We start from the raw sequence: 26,293 nt of genomic DNA, 5'->3' as shown, positions 1-26,293 counted from the left end.
TACAATGAAAATGTCTGCAATTAACCATTTCTACAATGTTACATTGTTTGCAACAGGACTGGCAGCCCATAAAGATCTTCCACAGTGTTTGGGCACTTGTATCTAGGAGGACTTAATTTTGGAGGGGGCTAGATTTTTATATAATTCAGGGTAAGCTGTGTTTTAAATACACCCACTAGGCTGGATTTTTGTACTAAAAAAATGTGCCTGCCTTTATCACTTTAAGGGTTATTTTTAGACACTCTTAATATATACTCCATGATGTCAGAAAAATAGAACTACCAAAAATATCCTTCATATATTCACAAAAAGAAAACTTGTGTTTAACCCTTGAGACAGCAATGAAAAGAGGGTGTAAAAGCAAACAGTGTATTTTTTGCCTTCTGATATTTCAAGTCTTTAATTTTAAAAAGACCTGTCTGTGTCCCTAAATTCAACTCTGTTTATGTCCTCTTTCTCCAGGAGTTGGTTTACATGATTGAAACAAACACTTTAGTAACTTTTATGCAGGCATTTTACAAGTATTTACATTTACTCTTGAGCTGTTGAAATGCCAGTGTTAATAAGAAGTGGGCTAGAACAACTTTAAGATGTTCTATATGTTTTAAATCTTTATGTTCAAAGAAATCTAATATAAATTAGTTAAGTTGGAAAAGTTTATATTCATTTCTTTCCTTCTCCTTTTCTCCCCTAAAAATGTTTATCAAGTCTGTGCTCTGAGATTTATTGTGTAAAACGGACAAAGAGTAGTATTTATTATGTACGTAAAGTTGCCTCCCTGATGAACCATTATACTGTTGTGCTAAGTGTTCGTACTGGGCATAATTCCACCTATCTTTAAAGGAAAATGAGCAGAGAATGTTCAGTAGTCAAAATAAGAATCATGGCTGACAATAGGCACTAAAGCAGAAATGTTCTCAACCAGGGGTCCGGGGATCCCTGGGGGCCACGAGCAGGTTTCAGGGCACCGCCAAGCAGGGCCAGTGTTAGACTTGCTGGGGTCCAGGGCAGAAAGCCGAAGTCCCATCGCATGGGACTGAAGCCTGGGGCTCTGAGTCCCACCACCTGGGGCTGAAGCCGAAGCCTGAGCAATGTACCTTCGCCAGCGCCCCAGGCAATTGCCCTGCTTGCTACCCACTAACACCGGCCCTGGCTTTTATATGCAGAAAATAAGTTATTGTGGCACAGGTGGGCTGTGGAGCAGTAGCATAGCTGGGGGCGGGGGGAGCAGGGGTAGTGGCCGCTACCCCACTAAGCATGTTGTCAAAAAGTGGCGCCTTAGGGGTTAACATGGCGCCAGTGGGGCCCACGCTCTGCTCTGAAGCTTGGTGCTGCGGGCGCTGGGCTCCTACATCAAGGCAGGCTTTGCGGGCAGCAGCCAAGCTTCTTCCCCCGCCCCACCCTGCCCTGCCACCGATTAGCTGTCTCCCAGCAGGAGGGAGCAGCTGATCGGTGGCGGGGAGGGGGAAGAGCTGAGCTCCAGCAAGCTGGCCGCTCCTGGGAGGAGGAGAGATGGGGGCCCAGCTCCAGTAATACTTGGGGTCTGGTGTCCCCCTGAGGCCCCCCTCCCACCTTCCCCAAGTGTCCCCTGGCCCCGACTTGGGGTTGCTGCCCCCGCCCCGGAGCAGAGTGTCCCTGTGTGGCTCCATGTGCAGGGTCCTAGTGCCCCCCCCCATCTCCACTGCCAGGACAGACTGACTCTGAGCCTCAGCCTGCCCTTCCCCCTCAGACCCTTCCCTTTTCCGGCAGGACCCTCCAGCAGCACAGGGGGGGCCCCCGCACGCAGTCACTGCTCCTTCCCCACACTGGGCAAGGAGGCAGCCCCATCCCTCACCCCCAGTGAGGCTACAGTCAGGGGTAGCAGCAGGGGAGGAGGCGCATGCAGCGCCCTCTGGCACCCACCACGGGGGAGGCGAGGGAGATTCCTAGATCTGAGAGGGGCCCTAGGAGCACATGCAGTGACTATGTGCTGCTGGGGAGGGAAGCAGGAAAGGGGGGCTCCCCCAGAGCTTGCTGCTGCCAGCAGGGAAAGGGCTGGGGGGAGTCCTCTCTGGCCCCTGTCCTGGAGCAGCCTGCCTGCACCCTAAAATCATCCCCAGCCCTGCCCCACCCTAGAGCCCACACCCCCAGTCAGAGCTTTCACCCCTCCACCGCACCCTCTGCCCGAGCCCTGAGCCCCTCCAGCACCCCAAACACCTTATCCCCAGTTCCAGCCAGAGCCTTCACCCCTACTCTCGCCCTGAGCCCCTCCCACACTGAAAACCCCTCATCTGCAGCCACACCCAACAGCCCACACCCTGTCCCTCTGCACCCCTCCCATCCCCAAACTCCCTCCCAGAGCTTACACCAATCCCCTGCCCCAGCCCACTCCTGGGTCTGCTGCGCCTGGACTCCAGCCGCGCAGGAAAGGAGAGCCTGGCGCGAGCAATCTGCTTCTCCTTTGGAGCTTTTAATTTAAAAAAGGCAGAAATCTGGTGGCTCCAGACAATACGGAGTCTTTTTTTCACATGGGGAGTAAGCTCCCAGTTTGCCCCCCCCCCCCACCTCAGAGGCTGCCTGCTCCGCTTTGGGGGGCTTTCCCCTTACAGCACTCACCTGCCAGGAGGTTGCAGTTTGAGGTAGGGGCTTTGGAGAGACAGACCCCTGGTGGTGTCGCCCCACACACACACCCCAGCTGGTCTCAGCTGATCCCTTTGCTACAGTGTGTGCACAGGCCAGGGAGTGGGGGCTGGGCCAGCTTCGCAGTGCTTAGCTCTGGTGCCTCTCCCGAGCTGGCAGAGGGGTTTGCGGAGTGGGGGGGGTGCCCCCTCCCCCCCGCTTGGACCCAGCCTTGGGCTTCTGACACAGCAAATCTGGCATTGTGGGGGTATGGTGCGTGGGGAGAGGAAAGTCTCTGGTATCGGACAGTAGCTTCCACCACATAATCAAATGTGGTAGAAACATCGTCTGTACACTTGTAACACTTACCACTACAGCATTAGTCAGTCTGAATCCCTTGCAAGACCCAAGAGGCCCACATTTTTTTTAAACATTTTGTCTTCGCCCTTTTGTCGGCGCTTTTTTAAATGCAAAATAACACACGTACTTATAAAACAATATCATTCTTGTGTTTTTATTTTAAGTACAAAATATAATGAATTTTAAAGTATGTAATTAGTAATTTGATGTGTCGGGTGGAGCCTTTTTTTTAATGTGTTCGCTCTCCCTGATGTTAGAATCTGGCTATGCCCCTGCTGTGGAGTTTTTATAGCATATTGGTGGGGGCCTCGGAAAGAAAAAGGTTGAGAACCCCTGTTCTACTCTATATAAAAATTTGATGAACTTGAATATAGAGGATCAGATTAGTATTGAAGGGGTAGGAAAACTCAACAAAATGGATGGGGTCACACTGGTAAAGGAATGCAGTGTATCATGGGGGGGACATAAAATAAAACCTGTAAAGTATTTTAGCACAGCAGCCTGACTCTGGTTGAGCACTAAAGGGTCCTCTGACACAAAAACAAAACAAACATCTTCTGGACTCTGCTAGGATCATTCACTTTATGGTGGCAATGTGCTCTTGGAATAGGTATCTAAATTAATCTTTTGTAATTTTTCCCCTTATTTAGTTGAACTTAACCCTGTCTGTCTTTATTTAGATTTTTAAACCTGGTTTATATTGATTTAGCTTAGCTTCACAGGGGCAGTTTAAAGTCACACCTTTATTTAAATTTGCACAATTCTGGATATACATTAAGACCTAAAATGGTTTTTTAGAAGCTTCTGGTTTTATACATAGCTTCTACTTATATAAAATAAGCCTGATCCAGTTGAGGGTGCAGTGTGAGATATATCCAATCAAACTTTTAACTGATTGCTAGTTGCTAGGCCATTTTAGTGGCAGATATTGAGAGATTTGTATGGTTCTTTTAGAACTATATTTTGTATAGTATTTTCAGATGTCTATTTTTATTTCTATTTAATATGTCTATGAGTTGAGGTGATGGATACCATTTATACATGTAGACTAGTAGATAGCAGTTGTGGATTTTTAAATATGTAGGATGAATTTTCACACACACTGCAATACATGGAAATATGCAGATTAATCTGTACCCAAAAAAATAAAGCATATACATTTTTAAGAATGTGGATCAAAAACTTAAGAGTTTCTTGGCTAAGACCCTAATCCTGCCAAGACTTTTGCACTTGCTTTCTGCATATGAGTAGACCTATTGTCTTCAGTGGAATTGGTTGCATGTAAATCTTTGCAGGATGTAGGCCTAAAGAACTATATGATGTTAGCCCCCTTCCATAAATGTCTCCACAGCCAATTCTGTGGCCCCAGGTGCAAGTATACTCATGCTGACTATAGCCTGCTTCTGTTTCTGACTCTAATATTAGTTAAAAGGTTCAGTGCTGTACAGTGTTGGTTTGGGACTGCTCATCTTTTTCCTTTGAAACCGGAAATGTGGTGTGCATTCTGAATTCCTATTCAACATCTCTCAGGTTCTTTGAACCCTGTAGTACCATTGAATTGAAGAAAGTGAGAAGATAGTTTAAGCACTTGTTCAGGTGGTTTTGTTTAAATCTTAGTTGTTTGTAAGAAAAAAATTTCTATATTCTTTGTATGACTTTGGGGATATATTTTACCTCACAGTACACAAGGTGTTGGCAGGAAATGTTAGTGCAAAACACTTCCTTCACCAAATGTGTCCATTTTGCCAGTGTTGCATACTTACTATAGTGGAAGAAGCTGTTGCATTTACTATAGTTGTGAATGTATTTGATGAGTGCCAGAAGGATCCTCTGTAACTGGACTTTCAGCTAATTACTAGACAGAAGAAACATATTGGAAAAAACTACTAATCAATAACATCTGAAATGTACATGTTACACTTCGATAAGAACTGAGCTGCAATGGAATAATATTGTTAACTAGATATGATCCCAGTAATCAAGTTATTGTCTGGATCTGAATTTCCTAAGAATTTGTGGGTGAGGTTTGGCTCTGGTGTTTCTTCTTAGGCCCATCTCTAGTTTTTACCTCCCTAATTGCAGAGGAGTATATAAACTATAAATCATTTTATGCTAACTGTAGGCCCGAAGTTGGATATTGGACACAATTTCCATAAGTCAGGATTCAGTTATTACAGTGGCAGTTATCCTAGTTAAGTCTGAAATGCATCTCCTATTGTCAACTGCAGTCTCTCTTTTTATTTTTTTACTATTAAATAGTTACTGATAACATTCTCAAACACCTTTTGGGCTGAAAAGAAATGTTTTTCATGGTTTTTATAGGTCAGAGGTGATGTTTAAAAAACAACAACAAAAACCTTTCACCAAAATCTATTAAGCCTTTTTTTTTTTTTTTTTTTTGAGAGAGAGGTGTATGCAGTGACAGACCAACCATTTTCTTCCATGTGCTCCTGTCAGATATTTTTAGCAAGTGTAATTCAGCAATAACCAGGGTGGGGGCTGAAGATATTTGTGTGTTTAAAAAAAAAAAAAAAAAAAAAGGTCCTGCAAGGTAAACAACACTTCTTAGCTGAAACATATGTTCCACACTGTACATTGATAGCATGTTCTTATCACAATAAGTACAGTCTATATGAAATCTATAGTAAAGACCTTTTGCTGTCTTACTGGGCAAATCCAGGAGAGAAGTCTCTGATAAGACAGACATGAGGCTGAGAAGAGATCGGAAGCACCAGGCACAATGACCCATGATCTGTTTATCACAACTGCACCCATTGTGGCTGGTTGGTTTGTGACTGAGCTAAAACATGTAAAAAATTGACATACCCAGTCAGAAAGATTCTTGATGCATGCTCTGTCTCTCTTCTTTTGTAAAACCTGTGGGAGCTGGAGAAGAAGGAAATTTATGAGGTTCCCCTTGAACAGTTTCTCTCACAATGTCCTCTTAGAAGGATGAAGAAAGTTGGTATCCCTGCTCTTCGCAGGTCTTCAAAACAGCTGGATCTCCAGGGATCTGTAGATTCCAAGGATCACAGGAGGCTCTGTGCCTCCACTAAGCTGTTTGCCCCGGCTATTCCTCCCCATCACTGGCTTCTTGGCAGCACGGCTGTAATGGAGCTGCCCTACCAGGAATAATGCCGTAGTCACAGTTGCCCCTTGTCACACTATTAAGGGAGATCCCTGCCATTGAGTTGTCATCTCAGGAGACAGCGGGGGAAACTGAGCAACTGACTGACTAGAGGAACAGTGAAACAGTGCTGTCAAAAATACAAATGAGAGAGGCAACTTTTTTTTCCCTTTCATTTCTGTAGGAATCAGGTGTTAACTTGTAACCGGAGCAGGGACAAGCCAGGGGACCAGACATGTAATGTGTAACTTGCTGCTGTGGTTCAAAGCGTGGCTGTTAACGAAATACAAGACACACACACACACACATCTAAATAAGCAGCCCTAATTAATGACTTGCGTTCTGTATCTGCATGTGCTCAGAGTCTCTATTTCTAAGGGCCCAAGCCTGCTTGCTGGGAATTCCCTGTGTTTGACAGCAGTGGTGCTTAGGCTGTGTGAGGAATGAGGGTAGGGGTGGCAGGTTTGTAGAAATTTTGGTGGTGCCCGGAACCCGCCCCCCAAACTCCACCCCCCACCTGCCTAAGGCTCTGGGAGGGAGTTTGGGTGGAGGGAGGAGGTCTGGGGTGCAGGGCCTGGGATAGGGGATTGGGGTGCACAGGAGGTGAGAGGTTGGCATCTGGGAGGGAGTTTGGGTGGGGAAGGGGGTCTGGGGTGCAAGCTCTGGCGTTTGGTTGCTGGGTGCAGGCTCCGGGCTGGGGCAGCGGGTGGGGGTGCAGGAAGGGGTGAGGGGTGCAGGCTCCGGGAGGAAGTTTGGGGGCAGGAGAAGGTGTGTGGGAAGGGGGTGGGTGTGCAGGCTCTGGGATGGAGCTTGGGGGTGGGAGGGAATGTGGAGGGAGGGGGTGCAGGGGTGAGGGGTTTGGGGAGAGGGGTTCATGATGCAGGAGGGGGCTCAGGGCTGGGGCACAGGGTTAGGGTGCGGGGGAATGAGGGCTCTGGCTGGGAATGAGGGGTTTGGGAAGGGCTCAGGGCTAGGGCTGGAGATGAGGGGTTTGGGATGTGGGAGGGGCTCAGGGCTGGGGCAGAGGGTTGCAGGGGCGGTGAAGGCTCTGGCTGGGGGTGCAGGCTCTGGGGTGGGGCAGGGGATGAGTTTGGGGTGCAGGCAGGCTGCCCCAGGGCTGGGGCCAGAGAGGACGACTCCCCCAGCCCTCTCCACGCCGGCAGCACACTCACACTGCACCACTGTCACTACACATGCTCCTAGGGCCCCTCTCAGGTCCAGGAAGTCCCCTCTCCTCCCCTCTGGGGGGGGGGGGGGCTGAAATCACATGCGCGTCTCCTCCCCTGCTGCTGCCCCTCACTGGGGGTGGGGGATGGGGCTGCCCCTTACCCAGTATAGGGCAGGCACTGTGACTGCAGGCAGGGGGGCCCCCTGTGCTGGTGGAGGGTCCTGCCAGAAAAAGGAAGGATCCGAGGCAGAAGCGCAGGGGCGGGGCAGGCTGGTTGGGGGGGCACTAGGACCCTGCGGGGGCAGTTCATGCCGGGAGCCAGAAGAGCGGAGTCAGTGTGGAGCTGCAGGGGAGAGGGTCCCCAGGGAGGTGTGTGGGGGCAGCAAGTGGGGGCTGGGGACACTCGGGGGAGGGGCAGGGGAAGAGACCCAGCCCCAAACGTTGGTGGAGCCGGGCCCCCGGGCCCTGAATACTGCTGGAGCACGGGCACCACGGGTCCAAATAACTCGCTGCCCCTGAATGAGGGGGTCAAGGCCGCCCCTTCTCTGAGCTGTCCCAGGGACTGTGGGAAAGGAGCCCTGGCATAAGATGCAATCGCCCCGCTAGACCCATACGTGCCCCGGGGAAATACATGGAGGCCTGTGAGGTGCTCAGCTGCTGGGGGGAGGGGCGGGAAAGGGAGCCAAGTCAGCCCGTCCCCTGGGCAGAGAGGGCAGGAAATCCCGAGCTACGGGCTGCTTAGCCGCCCTCTCCCCGCCCTGCTACTGCGGGCGCGGCTCTGATTGGCTGCCCCGCGCCGGGAAGGTTCGGGGGTGGAAGGTCGGGACTCCCCCCCTGCCAAGGTTTCCGCTACAGCGCGGCTCCAGGCCGGGGAGGGCAGGTCAGTGCGGCGGGGGACAGGGCGCCTCGTGGCCGCGGGCCTGCAGGGTACTGGTCTGCAGTCCCACACGCCCGGCCCCGGGGCTCCCTGGGTGGGGGGAAGAGAGGGGGCAAGTACCTGGCTTTGTACCTCTCGCTTGGTGCTGAGCCGAGCTGTACGCGGGGCAGGGCGGGGGTTGAGCTAAGCTGTGCTAGGGGGGAGGAGGTGCTAGTATTCGGGAGTGAGGTGTTTTCTGTGTGTTGCGGTTGGGGACCCCAGACTCTGGAGATGGTGACGTTCCCCTCTGGTCATGGCTGGTTCCTCTCCCTGCCAGGGCAGGACTGTTCTCTATTTGCTTCGCGAACTGCTTTCCTGTAGTCACTCTGCATCCCTCTGGAGTGATCGCAGGGGTCTGTCAACCCATCTTACAAAACCGAGCCTGAACCAGCCCCCACCTCTGAGTTTCCCCAGACTGTGGGGAGGTTTGGATCCAGATTTGTGGCTGGCACCTGTGTGCGTACTGGGCTGAACCCAAACCTAGATCTAGACACCCCTGAGCCTGGAGAAAGTTCAGATCCAGATCTGATCCTGGCAACATGGCCCAGTCTCTGGCTTTTCAGGGAAGTTCTGGGCTAGAGCTATTGCAGGACGATGAGGTTTTTTTTACCCCTTATAGGGACTTGCTTAAGATGCTTGACATGGAAACGTTACCAATGGCCTCTGTTAAGGAGCAGCTTCAGTGCATCTGTCTCAAACCATTAGACACTGAACCATCTTCCTAACACATTGCTTCTCCTAGGGCTTCAGGTTCAGTGTTCATCAAATGCATTTAAAATCTATTTTTATATTCTGTACTTAATGTGTGTGATATCCTTTCACTTAGTCCAGAACTGTTAATTCATATGGGATGTTTCTCCCTCACACTTGCATCCAGATACACTAGTATCATGATATATGCTTTCATGTTCTTAGGATTTTAAGTTTGTGATGTATGTTTGTTCTTGTTTCTCAGTGATTGCCAATAATTGTCTAAAAACAAAGCCATATAGGGAAGTTTGCATTACTGTTGCCCAACCTTTAGTCATTATACATAATCTGTACATTATACATAGAGAACTTTGTTTCAAGTGTTATCAAGCTAATACCTTTGTGAGCATTAAAGTAAGTTAAAAATAAATTTAAATTGTATAAAAACTGTGTAAAGGAAGGAGGGAATGAAAAGAATTAATATAACTCTGATTTCCTTGTTATGTTCCCAGAATGGGTTTGGACTGGATTGGTTTTGGCTATGCAGCATTGGTTACATCAGGTGGAATAATTGGCTATGCAAAAGCAGGTATAGTATTGATTAAATCCTCAAAAACTCTGGTGCATAATTGAATCAGATGTTGGGAAATGGAACCAGCCCCCCCACGCCAAAGCAAAATATCAAGTCTTCTGCACAGTGTAACTTCTTATAAAAACAGGCTATCTAAATATTCATGTTGTCAAGTATCAGGGGGTAGCCTTGTGCTTTCACTCTATGCATCCGAAGAAGTGAGGTTTTTACTCACGAAAGCTTATGCCCAAATAAATCTGTTAGTCTTTAAGGTGCCACCAGACTCTTTGTTGTTTAAATATTCATGCTGTTCTTAACTTTGACAGTTTAAGGCTTATGCAAAACTTTCACTGTAATTGGGAGTGGAGAGCTGTATTATTTGAGTTGGTGTTCTTTTGTGATAAGCTCACAATCAGGCATACCAGTCGTCTCCTGATGGCCTTTATGTTCTTTGGGTGAATCGCAGTAAGCTTACTTCAGAAAGGCTTTATTGCTAATGTCTTGAATATCAATGACCTACTTATATATTTTCAGAGAACATATAAAAAGGTTAATTGTTAGTAGTTTTTAATTTTGTTTTTTATAATTGATACCAGCACCATCTTGTACACTACAAATGGTCCCCTATCACTTCTACAAATGGTACATTTAGAAGAGTAACTGCAAGTATTTAGAGAGCTCAGCTTTCCATTTTAACCTTTCTGTAAGTAGTGTGACTTGTTTGTGCTGTGTCAGAATTATTTAGCAATATTTCTTTGCAGAGCTGCATTGAATATACTTGCACTTGGAACTTTATTCCCTGATCTGCTTGCTCCAGTTCTGCTTTTCTTGGTTTTCATTCCTTCATACAGAACTGTGGATCATCAGCTGTAAAATTCTTGCAATGGGAGGCCTCAATTTATGTGGAAACCCTCATTCAATTTTTAGGATAGACCCATGTTTAATGTGGACTGAGGAGATTGCTGTTACCCGAGGACCTGCTCCTATATCACTGAATTCAGTGGGAGTTTTGCCCACAAATGTGAATAAATTGGAGCGCCAGAGAGCTTGTTAATATGCTTCCACTAGCTTATTTCATCCTGTAGATGACCAGTCAGGATGGAGGTAATGAACAACATTTGGAACTTACACTGACCTTTTGATCAGTATTTCTCAGAGCACTTTACAAAATGGTAAGCATTATTATCCTGTTTCCAGATGGGGAAACTGAGATCCAGAATTTAAGTGACCTGTTCGAGGTCATGTGGTAATTCAGTGGCAAAGCCAGAAATGGAACCCAGGTCTCCTGACTCCCAGTCTGAGAGGAAAGAGGATTTTTTTTCTTTTTGAGGGGAGGAGTAAAAGCAAGTGAGGTGACTTGACAGGGGAATGAGAGACTGCTAATCACTGAGACCTGTCTGTGCCAGTAGAAGTACAGGACCGCATGTTAAAAATAAAGGAAGAGTAGCTGAGTAAATGGCCCTGTCCATCATTATATTCACTTTATTCTATAGCCATCTACTTCTAACTTAAACCTGAAAATGTTCAACCAGTCAGATCACCAGAGGTGAAAGTAAGCCAGTATGGTACGGCGTACTGGGAAGAGCCAGTATGCCGTGCCGGACCGCACCGGCTTCCGCGGTGGGGATTTAAAGGGCTCGGAGCTCCCTGCTGCTTCGGGGAGCCCAGAGCCCTTTAAATCCCCCCCGCAGCTCCAGCAGCCGGGCTGGGGCCGGGATTTAAAGGGCTCAGAGCTCCCACCGCAGCGGGGAGCCCAGAGCCCTTTGAATCCTGCCCGCAGCTCCGGTGGCTGGGCCGGGGCCAGGATTTAAAGGGCTTGGGGCTCCCCGCAGCAGCGGGAGCTCCGGGCCCTTTAAATCCCAGCCCGGCAAGGCTTGGGGCTCCCCGCAGCCACGGGAGCTCCAGGCCCTTTAATTTGCCCCTGAGCCCTGGGGGCTCCCAGCCACCTCTGCAGCTGGGAGCCCCGGGTTGACTTAAAGGCCCTGAGGCTCCCAGCCACAGCCAGTGCCCCAGGGCCTTTAAACCTTGAGAGGCCCAGCCTCTTCCGGATGAGGCCACGCCCCCTCAGGACTCTGGCAGTACCGGTAAGTCCTGTAAGATACTTTCACCCCTCCAGATCCAGGGCCGGCTCCAGGCACCAGCCTGACAAGCAGGTGCTTGGGGCGGCCACTCCGGCGAGGGGTGGCACATCCAGGTATTTGGCGGCAATTCAGCGGACGGTCCCTCACTTCCGCTGGGAGCAAAGGACCTCCCGCCGAATTGCCGCCGCAGGTCGCGATCGCAATTGCAATCCCGCCTTTTTTTTTTTTTTTTTGGCTGCTTGGGGCAGCCAAAACCCTGGAGCCGGCCCTGTGCAGATCACTGACCATTCTGATATCCTTGCAAAAAAGAGAGGCCTTATATAATGATGTCACCATTGACAGAGTGGGCTCTTTAATCATTCTTTTCTTTTTTAAAAAATGTTCTCTCTAAATTACTTCTACTGTATATTCCTGGGTGAAGATTCTTATGATCTTGCAATATTACATTCATATATCAAATCTATTATTGTAGTGCAAATCTAGGGAGCATTCTCTTTCTTCATCTCTTATAGGCGGTGCTCCTACCTGACTGTTCATAAATTCAGAATGTCCAAATGTGATGAAGCCAAACAAAACCTTAAGTTATTACATACACAAGTACTGAAACATATCTTGCCTATGTTGTATTCAATGGGGTGCTCCCAAACCAATCTGCAGGCATGCCAGGGAAATCTTGGCATCATGCCGCCTAACCCGCTCCCTGCCTCCCACCCCCTGCCCAGTTGTGTCATGGAATGCAGGGGGGGGGGGGAGAGGAAAGCAGGTACCATGTGTGAGTAGTTGTGGGCATGGGCATCTCATTACTGTAAATCATTGAGGCAAAATTCAGGTATGTCATGGCCATTCTGCAGAAAATCAATTATGCCACATTTGCAGGAGAAACTGTAGCTACGCTACTGAGGCTGCTGAACTGGATGGGAATAGAGTAGCCACTTGCTAATGTGCATGTCTTTTCCTTACACAAATGAGTATATCCTGCACCTTCTCTCTCTCTATCCCCTGCTTTATCCTAAATGTGGGATCTGAACCAATAGTGCAGATGATGTGTTGATGATTAAAGAATGATCAGCTTCCTACAGCACTAAGTGCTCCTCATTCTGGTACACTTGGAGTAAAGACTTTTATCATACTGGCCTGACGATTTCAGATCATTTTAATGGTGACCTGCAAATGGAACAGATGGAATGCTATGGCCATTAGCAATAGGTGTGGAATGCTCCTCTTAGCATGGTTGATGAAGGCATTCAGCACTCGTTAAAGGTGATGACATTTTGTCAATTCCATTTACAGGTTATCTACAAATCACTGAGGATAGGACTGGAAATAGCATCTATCTTCTGTCAATAGTGCAGGGTTATCTTTTGCACTAAGGACCAGATCTAAAGCCCACTCAAGTCCATGGAATCGTTTTTTCCATTGTCTTCAATGGTTTTGGATTTGGGCCTTATGTGTGTTTAACCTTGAATACTTCTATTGTTGGTGCCTTCTAGCCCTTCTTGGTAAATTGTCTAATCGACTTGCCTGGCTAGTTTAAACTCCCTTTTTCTAATCTCAGGCCATTACTATGTGAGATCTGTACCACCCAACATAGTTAATCCCTTTATTTCATGCTAGTACCTCACAAGAGCTTCTGGAAACTTTTTTTTTTGGGGGGGGGGGGGAGGAGGAGAGAATTTTTTACCCATCAAAGGTCATGTCTGATGGTTTTATTCTAGTGACTCTTTTTGTGTTTGTAATTTATCAATGACTTATTTGCATGTTAAAGAACTAAATGCTGTAATGTTACCTGCAACTAATCTAGAGTTATTTGGTACTTTGTTAGGATCTGTATAATGACTTTCTTAATAAAAGCCAACCTATTCAAATATTAACATCCTTTCACATTTGATCTAAATTCTAGTCTACCTTATAACAGTGAACAGACATGATTATTTTGTTTGACTGCTTGGTTAATAGACCAAAGTTTATGTCTGATCTTCTAATAAATGCAGTATGTTTGATTTATTCAAGGTAGTGTCCCATCTCTAGCTGCTGGTCTTCTCTTCGGGAGCTTAGCTGGACTGGGTGCTTACCAGCTGTCTCAGAATCCAAAAAATGTGTGGCTTTCTCTGAGTGAGTCTACTTTAAAATATCTATGTAAAACAAACTTACTGTTATGTTAATAACACTTCAAGGGTGTATATTATGGTGCAGCAGTAGTGTGCACCATAGTTAAGATTGTGCTCCAAAGTTCAATTTTAACAGGGCATTTAAAACCTTTATTTTGTAAAACTCTCACTGAAATGGCAGAAAGCAATGCATAGAATAAAACTTAGAGCACTATTTGAATTTTTCATGATGGTTTCATGAAAAATGAATTGATAGAGAGAATGAGAGCTTTTAAAAAATTATTCCCTTTGGTGTGTCTCCCCCACTCCCTCCCTGCTAGACTGTCTCACTTTTCTTTGTTCTCCTTTTGCAATACATTTAAATCACTCCAGGCTCTGGCTTTTAGCCACATTGGTGTCTTCTTGTACTGATTCCTAGAATATCATTTATATTGTACATCAGGTGAGTTTGTCTGTAGAGCATTGTCTGACATTTTAGCCTTAATGGAAAACATGTGCCAAGCCAAACCTGCCAAATTTCAGTTTTGAAAAAAAATCTGCTGTGGGTATGAATGGTCATCACTTCCAGAAATAGTGAAAGAGAAACCCCCATCAAATGCTGCCAGTAGCCTAGAGAGGAAAGAGGAGACTGGGAGGGAGTTCAACTTTCACCTCTTCTACATGCTGTTTAAATTCCTCTGCAATTCACTATCCCTATTATTGACTACAGCCATGAACCCCTACCTAGAAGACAGTTAAGAAAGAGCTGTTGACACCACCTTTTTTCCCCCCAGCCCCTTTTCTTTTTAAAATAAGTTAATAATTTATGCAAGTTCACTGCAGGTCCAGACCCCAGGTCTAAGATAACAAACCCTAATCTCCACTGCACCCACTGTCTTTCAGAGAGACTAAAACTGTTTTGGGTTATCTTGTCCTTAACAGCTGTAAACCACATTCTTTTCCCAGAGCCAGGGGTTCTGTTTACTAGTCAGCAGTAGAACACTGAATTCGCTTGGAAGTGTGTGTCAAGTCCTCCTCCAGTGGTTGGTCTAGAAAGGAAGTGCTCCTGTAGCTCAAATAATAAGAGCCTAAGTTAAGGGACCTGAAGGTCGAAGAGTTCAAACTCTGCTGCCGCTGGAAGGTGGGGGGTGTATGGTTGCATGCAATTCATATAGTGAAAAAACTACTTTTGGTCAGGGTTTTTTGGTTAAAAATTACAATCTGTAATATGGTGTGAATCGTCAAAATACATGTTTTGTATTGCAGCCACGTGTCACACGTTTTGTTTGTGTAACCCAATGGAGGTAGGGAGTGTTAAGCGTAACCCTCTGTGTCTGATCCACAGAGGATGTCCCTCTGTGACAACTCTCAGCTTGAGGGCATACCTCTTCAGAACAAGCTGTAAAAATGCATGCTTTTAGCTCTAAAGGCCATTGGTTCAGTCCTGGGGCTTGGCCAAATTGATGGTTGTCACATATGCTCACATTGAGCCATGTGCTTTATACTGGCTGGGAGGAGGGAGCACAATAGGCTGGCGCTTGGGGTGGGGACAGCATGCAGAGCCCCCTGGCTACTCTTACGCATAGGAGCTGGAGGAGGGACATGCTGCTGCTGCTTCTGGGAGCCACACAGAGCCATGGCAGGCGCGGAGTGGTGCAAGCCCCTGACCCCACTCTCTGGCTGGAGCACTGGAGCAGGGCAAGCCCCCGACCCCACTCCCCAGTGGGAGCCCGAGGGCCGGATTGAAAGGTCAGATGGGCTGGCTGTGGGCTGTAGTTTACCCACCCTGATATAAAAACAAAGTTTTTCCCCTTCATATATATCCATGTTTGTAAGGTTTTGAGTAGAGGTGTCTTAACTGCCACTAAATATAATTTTTGTTTGATTACGTTTATGATGATCAATCCATTAGGACTTAAAGCAGTTTTAATAAAATATTTGTGAAAGGCAACAAGGTTAAATACTAATTCTAATCAGTATCTTAGACTATAGTTACATACAAACTAGGGATCCATCCTGCAAACCCTAACTTGAGTAAATAGGCCCATTAGAATTATTTGTAGAGTGTTGAGAAGTGGATCTGTGCACAGATGGATCTGCTAATCAAACCCCCATATAGGGAGGTGGTGACAGATGTCTGCCATTCTGCTCACTTTTATGTTTTGCAGTTGTTGCTGTGGGCTTGGTACTCCATGATGGGACTAAGGATTTCATCCTCCATATGTCTTCTGTGCTGAGGAATGAGCGCTGCACATTTTTCTAATAACTCAGCTCTTTAATTGGAGGGGTGTAGTATTCCATGGTTTGGCCCTTCAGTTTTAGCAGCTCTATGAACTTGGATGGATACTATGCCAGGAGTAATTGATCAAGATGGATAATGTTCACTTTTAGCTCAGCTAATGGAAGATAGTGCAGGTTCCTGAAATAGGTTAACAATACTAAAGGTATATTTAGCAGGCTTCATCTTCAAAGTCTTTTACAAACACAAATTAACTAATCCTCAGAGCATCTCTGAGAGATAGGTGAGCAAATATATTTCACTCTCTCTCACGCACGCACGTGTGCAAGAATTGGGTAAACAGGTGCACAAGTTTAGTGATTTGCCCAAAGACTTGGAGGGAGTCAATACCTGATTTGTGGCTAGAATAATTTATTTCTGATCAAAGATACATCTTTACCAAGGGGACTTTAGGCATATACAGCATGTGCAGTGTGTAAAACCTGAGTTTTTAAAGTATTACTCCTTACAGAACAATGTGGGTTTAAAAAAATTGTTTTTAGAGTTTTCTTGATTTTTTTTTTTTGTTATATGAAATTAATCGTTTTTCACAATCTATTTGATCTTACTTATTACTCCTTTTTTTGCTCGCTCTGAGTTAGCATGTCTCCCCCTCCGCACATACCTCTGAAATAGTTCTGACTGGTCATCTGATCTTTCATTTAGTTGCATCTGGAACACTGACTGGAGTTATGGGAATGAGATTTTACAACTCTGGAAAAGTCATGCCTGCAGGTCTAATTGCTGGTGCCAGGTACTACACCACATGCTGTTTCTAATCTTACTCCATATGTTCAAGTCACTCCTATTTAATTACATTGGGGTTAAATTACTGTATTCTCAGATTATAAAATATTTAAATAAGAGTCCATGTATCTTTTTAAAACCAGATTATTTCAGTTTTCTACTTGCTTATGTTTCTTGGGGAAGTATTTGGAAGTTTGCTCTGCACTTTTTTAAATTCAGTGAACTTACAATGTTTTCCTTTAAACAGTCTGCTAATGGTTGGGAGACTTGGACTGAAGATGATTGAAAAGCCCCATAACCCATAATGGTGAACGTCATGTGACTTAATGTGTCAATAGGAAGCCTGAAAATTCAGCTGCCTGAATGTTCAGAGAGTACACAACTGTTCTTACATCAAATAATTTTTTTTTTTTTTTTTTTTTTAAGATTGGGGGGAAATTGATGGGATGGATGGGTGTTAAGTATACAAAAAGTCATTTGTTTCAGCAGTCAATATTTATCCCTACTTTGTCCTGAGAAGTTGGGTTAGTGTTAATTTAAATTTCTCCTAATACGTCTTTCATTAACCACTCCCATTTTGAGCAGTCCAAAAAAATATATATATAGACAACATACGAGGGAGAGAGGGAACTGGTGTCTAACATCATGATAAAGAAAATTCCCACTCTGGGCCAACAGGAGTACTTGGTCAAATGCAATATAAATATACATATATGGTTACTCTGCATGCAAACTATCAGAATGCTTTACCTGACTGCAGTTTGGCTGTAAGAATGTGTCTAACACCAGCTGAATATTTTATTGCAAAATTATGTTGAGCAAAATGTCATTTAAAGGAGATTGATTTTTATACTAATAAAAACTGAGAACTTATATTGCAAAACTATTTCCTTTATTGGGCAAGTCTGGGTTGGGGCTAGTTTGTGCCCTTCCTGTGGCTTACCTTTTCTTTTCCTAAGGAAATCTTTTCAGTGTACTGTTCTCCATATGCAGTCTTTGATCATGTAAAGAAAGATAACTCTTCAATGGAGGGGAAGAAGACAGAATTAAGTGTGTACATTGTGTTAATACTGCATTAAAGACTCTTTAAAGAAGAAACCTCTATTGTGGATAATTTCAGCAAGATTTATGCAAGAGTATTTGAACAGTTGAAGTCAACCTAAAATACACATCACTTGCATATTCTATTCTGAATATAAAATAAGTTCTGTAGTTCTGGTCTTCCCAGGGCCAGTGCAACCACTAGGTGGACTAGGCAGCCGCCTAAGGTGCCAAGTGGTTGGGGGCACCAAAAAGCGGTGCCCCAAACATTTTTTTTTAAACAGCGGAGCACAAGGCTGCCGCTGCTCCCCGCCTCCCGAGGGGCTGCCTGTGGCGTGGCCAGTCCCTCCCCCCGGGGGAGCAGCCGTGGCGGATCGGGGAAGGGGAGGGTCTAGCGCTAGCAGTTGCGCCTTCTTCCCTGCGCCGCGGGCCGAGTCGGGCTCCCTGCTACCCCCAGGGTTCTCGGTGGCAGCAAGCTCGGGCGCAGGGGGGTGGGAGGGGGGCTGGCTGGCTGCCTGCCTGTGCTGCTGCTGAGAGCCCGGCTCGGCTCACGGTGCGGGGAAGAAGGCGCAGCTGCACTCTGCTCTTCGGGCGGAGAAGCTGGGTGTCTACTCTGCCTGCAAGATACCCAGCCGGGCCGCAGGGAGCCGCACGGGCCCGTGAAGCTCCGGGGGGTGGGCAGGTCCAGTCCCTGGCCTGGGGAATGGTGTATGTGGGAGCAACCTGGGCACCCCTCCCCCAACCAGCGCCACCCCCTCCAACACCAGCCGACCAGCTACCTTGTCTCCTGTGCACCCCCCGCCCCAACAACCCACCCTGTCCTGCCACTTTTGCCTCTGGGCAACCTCCACTCAGCAACACCCTACCTCCACCAGCCAGCCATGGTCACCTTCACTCCTGCATCAACCTCGGGACCACCACCCCCACCTGCCATCTCCCTTCTGCCCACTCCTCCCTTGTGCAAACCCCTCCCTGCCACCTTCATCCCCCTACAACAACCCCGGGCACAGACACACACCCTCCTGCCCACTTCTCCCTTATGCCACTCCCTCCCTGCCACTGCACCCCCTGCAACGAGCTCTTTTTGCATCTGTGCAATCTCTTCCCTGCCACTACACCCCCTCCACCTCTTGGCCACCTCCACCCCCTGCAACAAACCCATGCACCCCTCTCTCTGCCACCTTCACCCCCTGGAAGAGCCCCCATACAACCCCCCTCTTTGCAGCCCCCCCCATAGCCCCTGCACTTTGTGAACATCTGGGCCCCTGGGGGGAATTTGGCCGTAGGAAGGTGGGGCCTGGACATTGGAGGGGTGGGGCACAAGGTGGAACGTTTCGCCTAGGGTGCAAAATATCCTTGCACCGGCCCTGGGTCTTCCCTACTCACCCTTTAGTTTCTAACAATGCTTGAGCATTTATAGTATCTCTTCAGTTAATGGACACAAGTGTGACTTTATTTTGTAATCATTAACATACCTCTGCTTTGTGTGCAGTCTATGGCTTAAACTATAGTACAACTGTGGAAGATAGGGTTGATCTAGTACAGTCCTACAGTTTAACATCTTAAATATCATTATAATTACTATAATGTTGACCTGAAATATCCTAAAGTGTTTTACAAGTACCAGTATCCCTTCACCCAGTAAGTGCAGCCACTTCCTGGGTGGAACTGAGCCCCCTGTTTAATGATACATGGCAACAGTGTACAGTGGTTTTAAGCAAAAAAACGAAGCATGCTGTACTGAAGGTGGATTTAGGTCACCAGGGTCTAACAAGTTAGAATCTGGCCATGATTCTGGGATTAAAACCCATTACTCTGGGGGAGAAAGTGATGGGTGAGGGCATGGGAGGGAGATCTTTAATAAGCATTAGTATTCAGAACCTTAGGTTTTATCCCAAAGATAGTGCTCTAGCAGCAATGACCACTGCTACCATAGTGAGGTACAAAGACACTGATGTGGGAAGGAGAGGGCTACTACTGACTCAGCAGCACCGCTACGTGCAGCAGCTGATGTTTTCCCTGAATTTCAATAAATTAAAAGATTACATCTTCAAGTTACCAAAACCCATTTCACTGTTAGCAGAAATAACATGAGCAGAGAAGTGAGCTTTGAAAGCAAACTGCTGAGGAGGAGAAAACCTTAGTTAGTTGGGGAAAAAAATGGTTAAAAGAGAAATGGTTTCCAAGATATTACCAAGGATCTGCCCTGCATTACCCCTTGCTCTAAGAACATAGCACATGATGCCCTGTTTTGAATGCAAAGCATCCACCAAGTTATCATTCTGATGGAGCCTTTAAAAGTGCCATTTGCCATGTCCTAGTTCTGTCATTTATTGTGCTGTGAGCTGACAGCACCCTGGCATCTCCGATGGAGGATCAATACCTGCTCAGAAATATGGTCTGAGGTATTAAACAGTATCATTTTATGGTGCTAAACTTCCTAGCTTGCCAGCTGTGCTCTCTGGTTGAACATTTTAATCTCTGTGAAAAGAAGGGCCAGAGACCCTCCAGGCAGTTATTACATAAGATGGAAAGTCTTTGTTCCTTAACATTCCCCATCACATGATGCATCTGTCCTATAGCACTCCCTTCTGGCCAAGTGTGATGCTATAGGTGCTTGCTTCCTCAGTTTCCCCCAATGTCATCAATAAATTAAGATCTTTTACATAAGGAACAATACCCCTTCTGAAGGATTTATCTTATTAACTAAAGGCCCAATGAAAAGCAAGCCTTCACAATAGCACCTTAGCTGGGAGATGGAGTCAATCTCACTTTATCCATTCTCATCTGGGTCCACTACTCCTCTTCAGCAAGATTCTCTCAGCTCAGGTCCTTTCCCTGGAGTAGGGTCTCTTGCCATTAAAAAATCCTTCCCTGGAGCCAGGGCTGGGCAGAGATCTGTCAGCTGCTGCTCTTCTATGGGGCAACATCTAGTTTCTGACAGGCAAGGCTTCCTGCCCCTGTTTGGGAGTTCCCTGTCACTCAGAGCAGCGGTTCTCAACGAAGGGTCCACCAAGCAGGGCCGGTTTTAGACTCGCTGGGGCTCAGGACAGAAAGCCAAAGCCCGAGCCCTGTGGGGCTGAAACCTGAGCCTGAGCAACTTAGCTTTGTGGGGCCCCCTGTGGCATGGGGCCGCAGGCAATTGCCCTGCTTGCTACCCCCTAACGGCGGCCCTGGTTTTTACATGCAGAAAAACAGTTGTTGTGGCACAGCCAGGCTGTGGAGTTTTTATATGGGGGGAGGAGAGGGCTCCGAGCACACTACAGGCCCCTTCCTTTGATAAGCTCCTTCCCTCAAGAGCTTCTTCTAGGAACCACCTCAGCTGAGCACTGGTAATCCTTTATCAGACTAGTTAAATGCCAACCAGCCATCTCAGGATTTAATTACTTCCAGGATCCAGGTGTGTCTGAGTTGTCTTGTGCTCCCTTAGAGGAGACTGTCTGAGGTAGGCTGGTCCCTGACTCCTCTGCAAGGGCAGCCCCTGTGCCACCCACTAAAAAAATAAAATGTAAAATGCCAATTTAAGAACAGGCATAAAGGGACGTGGGAGGTGGTGACAATTCCACCCCTCCTGCTTTTCAAATGTGCCACAATGGAGTAGATCAAATGTCCTTGTGTTTTGGTGCCAAATTCCCAACTCTGCCGGATGTCCTGTGTGATCTTCGGCATGTCACTTATTCTCTCTGTGCAACTGCTCCCAACTGTTAAAATGGAGATATTTCCTCCCATAACAAAACTTGCCTTGTTTCCAGTCCTGCCCAATATTCCTTCACCTAACATCTGGCAACAGAAACAGCCAACAAACTCATCACTAAGGTCCAGCAAATGTCACACTTGCACTGTTCAGGAGTAGGTGAAAGACACCCTGCCACTGACTGCGTAGCAGAAATCCTATTTGGACAGTGCTGCACATTCTCCATCCAGCAGATAAAACAGCAGCCCACTGTGGTAGACCGAATGGGAGAAGGTCTCTGCCACTACCAAAAACTCCCATGTCACAGGCCAGTAGAAAGACTACCTGACTTTGAGCTTCCGTGCTGCCTCTGGAACCAGCCAGGTTCAGGTGTGGCACAGGTCATTGTCCCAACACCGACCATGCTTGGGCACACACATGCCCTTTGTCCATTTCCTTTGTCTAGCATGTCTATTTGGAGCGTAAGCTCCTAGGGCAGTGACTGACCCTTACTGTGTGCTTGTACAGTACCTAGCACAACTGAGCCTCAATCTCAGGAGCTAGGGCCTCCAGCTGCTACTTTTTTCCTTCTAATAGTCAATATAGTTTTTATTTTTAATTTGGTAAAGTATTAATCTAATGGAAGAATCACAGCAGGACAAATAAATATTTGGTGGAATCAGTGTCACCGCTAGGTCACCTGACAGAGTAATGTGGTATATCACAACTGTGGCTGTATTTTGGAGATGTCAGTATATTTTAATGATTGCAACATAGGGGAGAGCAAGGAGCTCAGGGCTCTATTCCCAACTCTGACACTGATCTGCTGTGTGACCTTGGGCAAGTCACATAACCTTTCTGTACCTCTAATCCCCCATCTGTAAATGTGGGAAGCTTATTCTATCTACCTCGCAGGAGCTCCAAGAGGCTTATTTCATTAATGTTTGTAAAGCACTATGAGGTCCTCTCCTGCAAAGTGCTGTATAAGTGCAAATGCTTCTTACAATTTTATTTTTAAAGAGAAGAAAAGATGTTACAACCTGGACCTGATCATACCCCCTGGGATCAGCATATGGATAGTCCTTTCCATCAATGGATCTCATCCTGTGTCTCCTGGTGGAAGATGGGTATCAGGCATCATCTGTGGCATCATTCCCCCCTGCCTTCGCTGAGGGTCCTTGTGGTGATAGGAGATCTTTGGCTAGGGAGCAATGTGCCAGAAGTGGGGTTGCATTTACATATGCACCATGACAGCCATGCTGCCCAAACAGGGAGCCTGGGAGTAGTTGTGGCGGTAAAGGACCTCTTTGTAGAAGAGGCAACTCAGTGTACTTTCCCAGCTGCTTCTTAGTCCCACAAGCTTCAAGGTGCGTTGTGGGAACTAGAGTGAGACTGTCAACGTCATTTCCATTGCAATCAGACTTTAATATTTAGTCAGTTCTATGCAAACACCCAGGAGGGAGGTATCAAATAAAGGTACAGTGCTAGTTCTTTACTTTAAAGTTGACCTGCAAAACAACAAAAATATTGGGCTTGTGATTTTTTTGGCTTCTTTAGGATGTATAAAGAAGGACTGAGCTTTTTTTTTTGTCTGTCTGTCTTTTACATTAGAAATTCAGGTCCTTTCTAGGCTGGAAGAGTCTATGATAAATGGAGCACTAGTGAAATGATGACATCACAAGAGCCCTGAGACTGAAAGCTATATACTAGAAAGGGAAAGGAGTTCTAGTCAGATGGTTATATATTTCTGTTAGCACCCGCTTAACTCCAATATCTAATTAACATTTTGGAAAAAGGAAACCTTTATATTCATGATATTTCTAAGAGATAAAGCAGCAATAACCAACCCTCCAGGTCCCTTTATAAAGAAGCACAGAAAGGCATATGCCCATGTTTAAAAAAAATCATTGCAGGTCATTTTTAATACTCAGACTCAGGGATTGTGTACACAAAAAAGGTGCATGGCCTTAACTAGTATAGCTAAAGCAGTACAACCCTCTGCCCCAAGCGTGGGCACACTTACACTGCTATAGAGGTACTTGTTTCTGTATAGCTACATCTGTATGGGAAGGGGAATAAGTATTAAGTATTATTAAAGCACCTTTATACTGGTATAACTGTGTCCACGCTGGTAGTTCCACCATGAGAGCCATGCTGCCCGGGAGATGGAGTAAGACTTGTGACATGTACATAAATTATACTGTAGTCAAACACAATTTAGTGGGCTTTAAACCGGGGTAGCTGGGGGAAATTTAATGGCCTGGAATATACATGAGGTGAGATTAGATGATCTAGCAGACCCTTCTGGCTTAAACCCTCTGAATAACCACCTTTTCATGCTCTCTGTATGTGTGTATATATATATATATATATATCCTCAATATATGTTCCATTCTATGCATCTGAAGAAGTGGGCTGTAGCCCATGAAAGCTTATGCTCTAATAAATTTGTTAGTCTCTAAGGTGCCACAAGTACTCCTGTTCTTTTTGCGGATACAGAGTAACACGGCTGCTACTCTGAAACCTTATATTGCTAAAAAACTTGCCCCTAACTGAAATAGTTATACCAGTGCAAGATGTGTGTGAAGATCAGGCCTTTGTGTATTAAGTAAAGGTTTCCAATGATGGTCAAAGAGGGGAATAGATGAAAAGCTCATAGAATCATAGAAGATTAGGGTTGGAAGAGACCTCAGGAGGTCAGCTAGTCCAACCCCCTGCTCAAAGCAGGACCAACACCAACTAAATCATCCCAGCCAGGGCTTTGTCAAGCCATGTAACCTACTGCTCCATGTACCTCCTCACCTCGCTTCCTGGGATTATGAAGATAATACACGGACACAGAATAATTCATACAGGCTTTCTATTAAACTTGAACTATGTTTTTACGTGTAGTGTTCTGCCCTTCAGAAATGGCGAGGGTTTGTTGAAAGTTTGGGTAAGTTGCAGCAACACTTGTTTTAGGGGTTTCACAGAACTCTTCTATATATGCAGTGCATTTTCTTTGCAGCTGACTTGCTCATATTTTTGATTAAGTGGGACAACAGAGGGCACTAGAACTGCAGCTATGTTTATAATAGGAGAAAGCAAAATATTTATTATCAAAGACAACAGAGCGAAGAGAATTCCTTTAATACCCCTTCCCTTGTAAAGGCAGGAAATTGATCATGTGGGAAATGCTTCCACCCCTCGATCCTAGTGAACAATACCCTGCTCAGAGCTGCAGAGGAAGGCTAATAATAATTATATTAATAAAGAAAATGCAGTAGAAACCCTGACATTCTTTCCCATATGCCCTGCAGAAAATTCCTTCCTGATTTTATATTTGAAAATCAGTTTAGCTTTGCTCATGTGAGCAACATCATGGTAGTTAAGCATCTAATCCTACTAATACCTGGAGATAATACTGATATGTAGGCAACTGGCAAGTTGAATTAGGTTCTGCTGTACCATTAGCAGAAGGGAATTAAAAATACTGGGTACTCTATTGAAACCATATAAACAGCATAGTCTAGTCACCCGTTCAGTGTATAAACAGGGAGAGGATGCAGGATATCTTTGTTCTTTAAGCAAGGACATTATCAGATAATACTAGGCAATGGCTGGAATCAGCTATCTGCTGCAAGTAACATAAAAACATCCCTTAGTTAGTTAGGGTTATTGGATCTGCCAAAATTATCAGTCCCCTTCACATCCTCCCCAGTAAATATGAACAGCTTCCTTTGGGCATGAACCAAGTATTGTTTCATTAACATTCAGCACCACATCTAGCAGAGAAGAAAATTACACCCAGAGAAGAGAGGAGATAGATGAAGAGCAGTGGGAAGAAAGTGAATGCTTCTAAATTCTAAAGTGAAATTTTTTTTTTGCTGACTCCCCCTCCTCCATCCTTACCTTATATAAAGAAACAGCCACGTGACATGTACTGCAGATGGATTACAAGTGGCTTAGAAGTCATCACACTAGTTGGATTCACAGCCTATAGTATTTGCTAGTCAGTACAATGGGGACAAGGTCCCTGACGGGGGTCTCTAGTTGCTACTGCAATACCCCTTAATAATAATCATACCCACATTTTTATATTTAATTAGTTTGGATTGGGAAGATAATCCACAAAATTGTCAAGGAAAGAGTGAGATTAGTCCATATGGTCTTTTTGTTTTCTTTCCTTGGCCCTATTTTCCATAAATAGAAGATTTTTATGACTGGGAGTAAGAGCTCAGACCCCATGCTGATGAATAAAGAATAGTAACATAAACCTCCCCTACTAATTTTGCTCCTATCCACAAACCTGCTGCTAAAATTATTGTCCTGGCCTATCAATCTGATCACAACATCCCCATCATTTACTGTCTCTCCTGATCCTCCCATCACATTTAACTTAATGTTCTTGCCTTATAGACCCTACATCACTTGCTTCCTTCCCATCTACCCAATCTGCGGGCAGATCTTCAGCTGGTGTAAATTGTCATGGCTGGTGTATTAATAGTTTACACCAGCAGAGGATTTGTTGCCGGGTCTCCCATTGCATCAACTTCTACCCCATTAGCTCTGCCAATGACACAGCCTTGATGCCTTGTTCATCTGTTTCTCCCATAAGTGTCTCAGTGCCTTTTTCACACTGCCCTGCCCGTGCTGGTTTGCCGAAACTCTACCTTTCTCTTCACTCATCTCCCTCCTGAAAACATGTGATTCCTATGAAAAATGAGTCAATAATAGTCACTAACTTCTAGCTCTACTTCTGTCTAGATCTAGAAGTAACTAAACAGAGTTGCCCATGATGTGCACATGATTGTCCTGATTATCCACCCTGCAGTATTGCTGTAACCCTCCGTCTTGCCTCACCCCACTCCAGCCTTGCTGCGTGTCAGCCTTGCTTGCTGTGTCACATCTACAGTGTAGGCCCTGATCCTGCAAGCTGGTTCATGGCTGTGAACACCATTGAAGTCAATAGTTTTC

General features: G+C 45.9%; 1 protein-coding gene across 2 annotated transcripts; it reads left to right on the top strand.

Annotated features, from left to right (window-relative positions):
* The first annotated feature begins 7,527 nt into the window (after positions 1–7,527).
* Positions 7,528–17,717, top strand: LOC117873212 (transmembrane protein 14C-like). 2 transcript variants are annotated; one of them, XM_034762335.1, is made up of 5 exons: positions 7,528–7,622; positions 9,372–9,448; positions 13,522–13,623; positions 16,543–16,630; positions 16,871–17,717. In XM_034762335.1, the coding sequence occupies exons 2-5, from the start codon at positions 9,373–9,375 to the stop codon at positions 16,926–16,928; spliced, it is 324 nt and encodes a 107-aa protein (XP_034618226.1). In that variant the 5' UTR covers positions 7,528–7,622; position 9,372; the 3' UTR covers positions 16,929–17,717. The 2 variants fall into 2 exon arrangements, with proteins under 2 accessions (XP_034618226.1, XP_034618225.1); XM_034762334.1 differs by lacking the exon at positions 7,528–7,622 and adding an exon at positions 8,001–8,133.
* The last annotated feature ends 8,576 nt before the right edge of the window (positions 17,718–26,293 follow it).

Source organism: Trachemys scripta, chromosome 2, assembly GCF_013100865.1.
Source record: "Trachemys scripta elegans isolate TJP31775 chromosome 2, CAS_Tse_1.0, whole genome shotgun sequence".
Lineage (NCBI taxonomy): Eukaryota > Metazoa > Chordata > Testudines > Emydidae > Trachemys > Trachemys scripta.
Note: the sequence above shows the minus strand (reverse complement) of the source record. Positions and strands in the feature narration are given on the sequence as shown.

Bases quoted from the DNA above. Each gene is read 5' to 3' on its own strand.
- LOC117873212 (XM_034762335.1), top strand. From the start codon at position 9,373: ATGGGTTTGGACTGGATTGGTTTTGGCTATGCAGCATTGGTTACATCA. The intron at 13,624-16,542 runs GTGAGTCTACTT...TCTTTCATTTAG, and splicing joins AAATGTGTGGCTTTCTCTGA to TTGCATCTGGAACACTGACT. The intron at 16,631-16,870 runs GTACTACACCAC...TCCTTTAAACAG, and splicing joins GGTCTAATTGCTGGTGCCAG to TCTGCTAATGGTTGGGAGAC.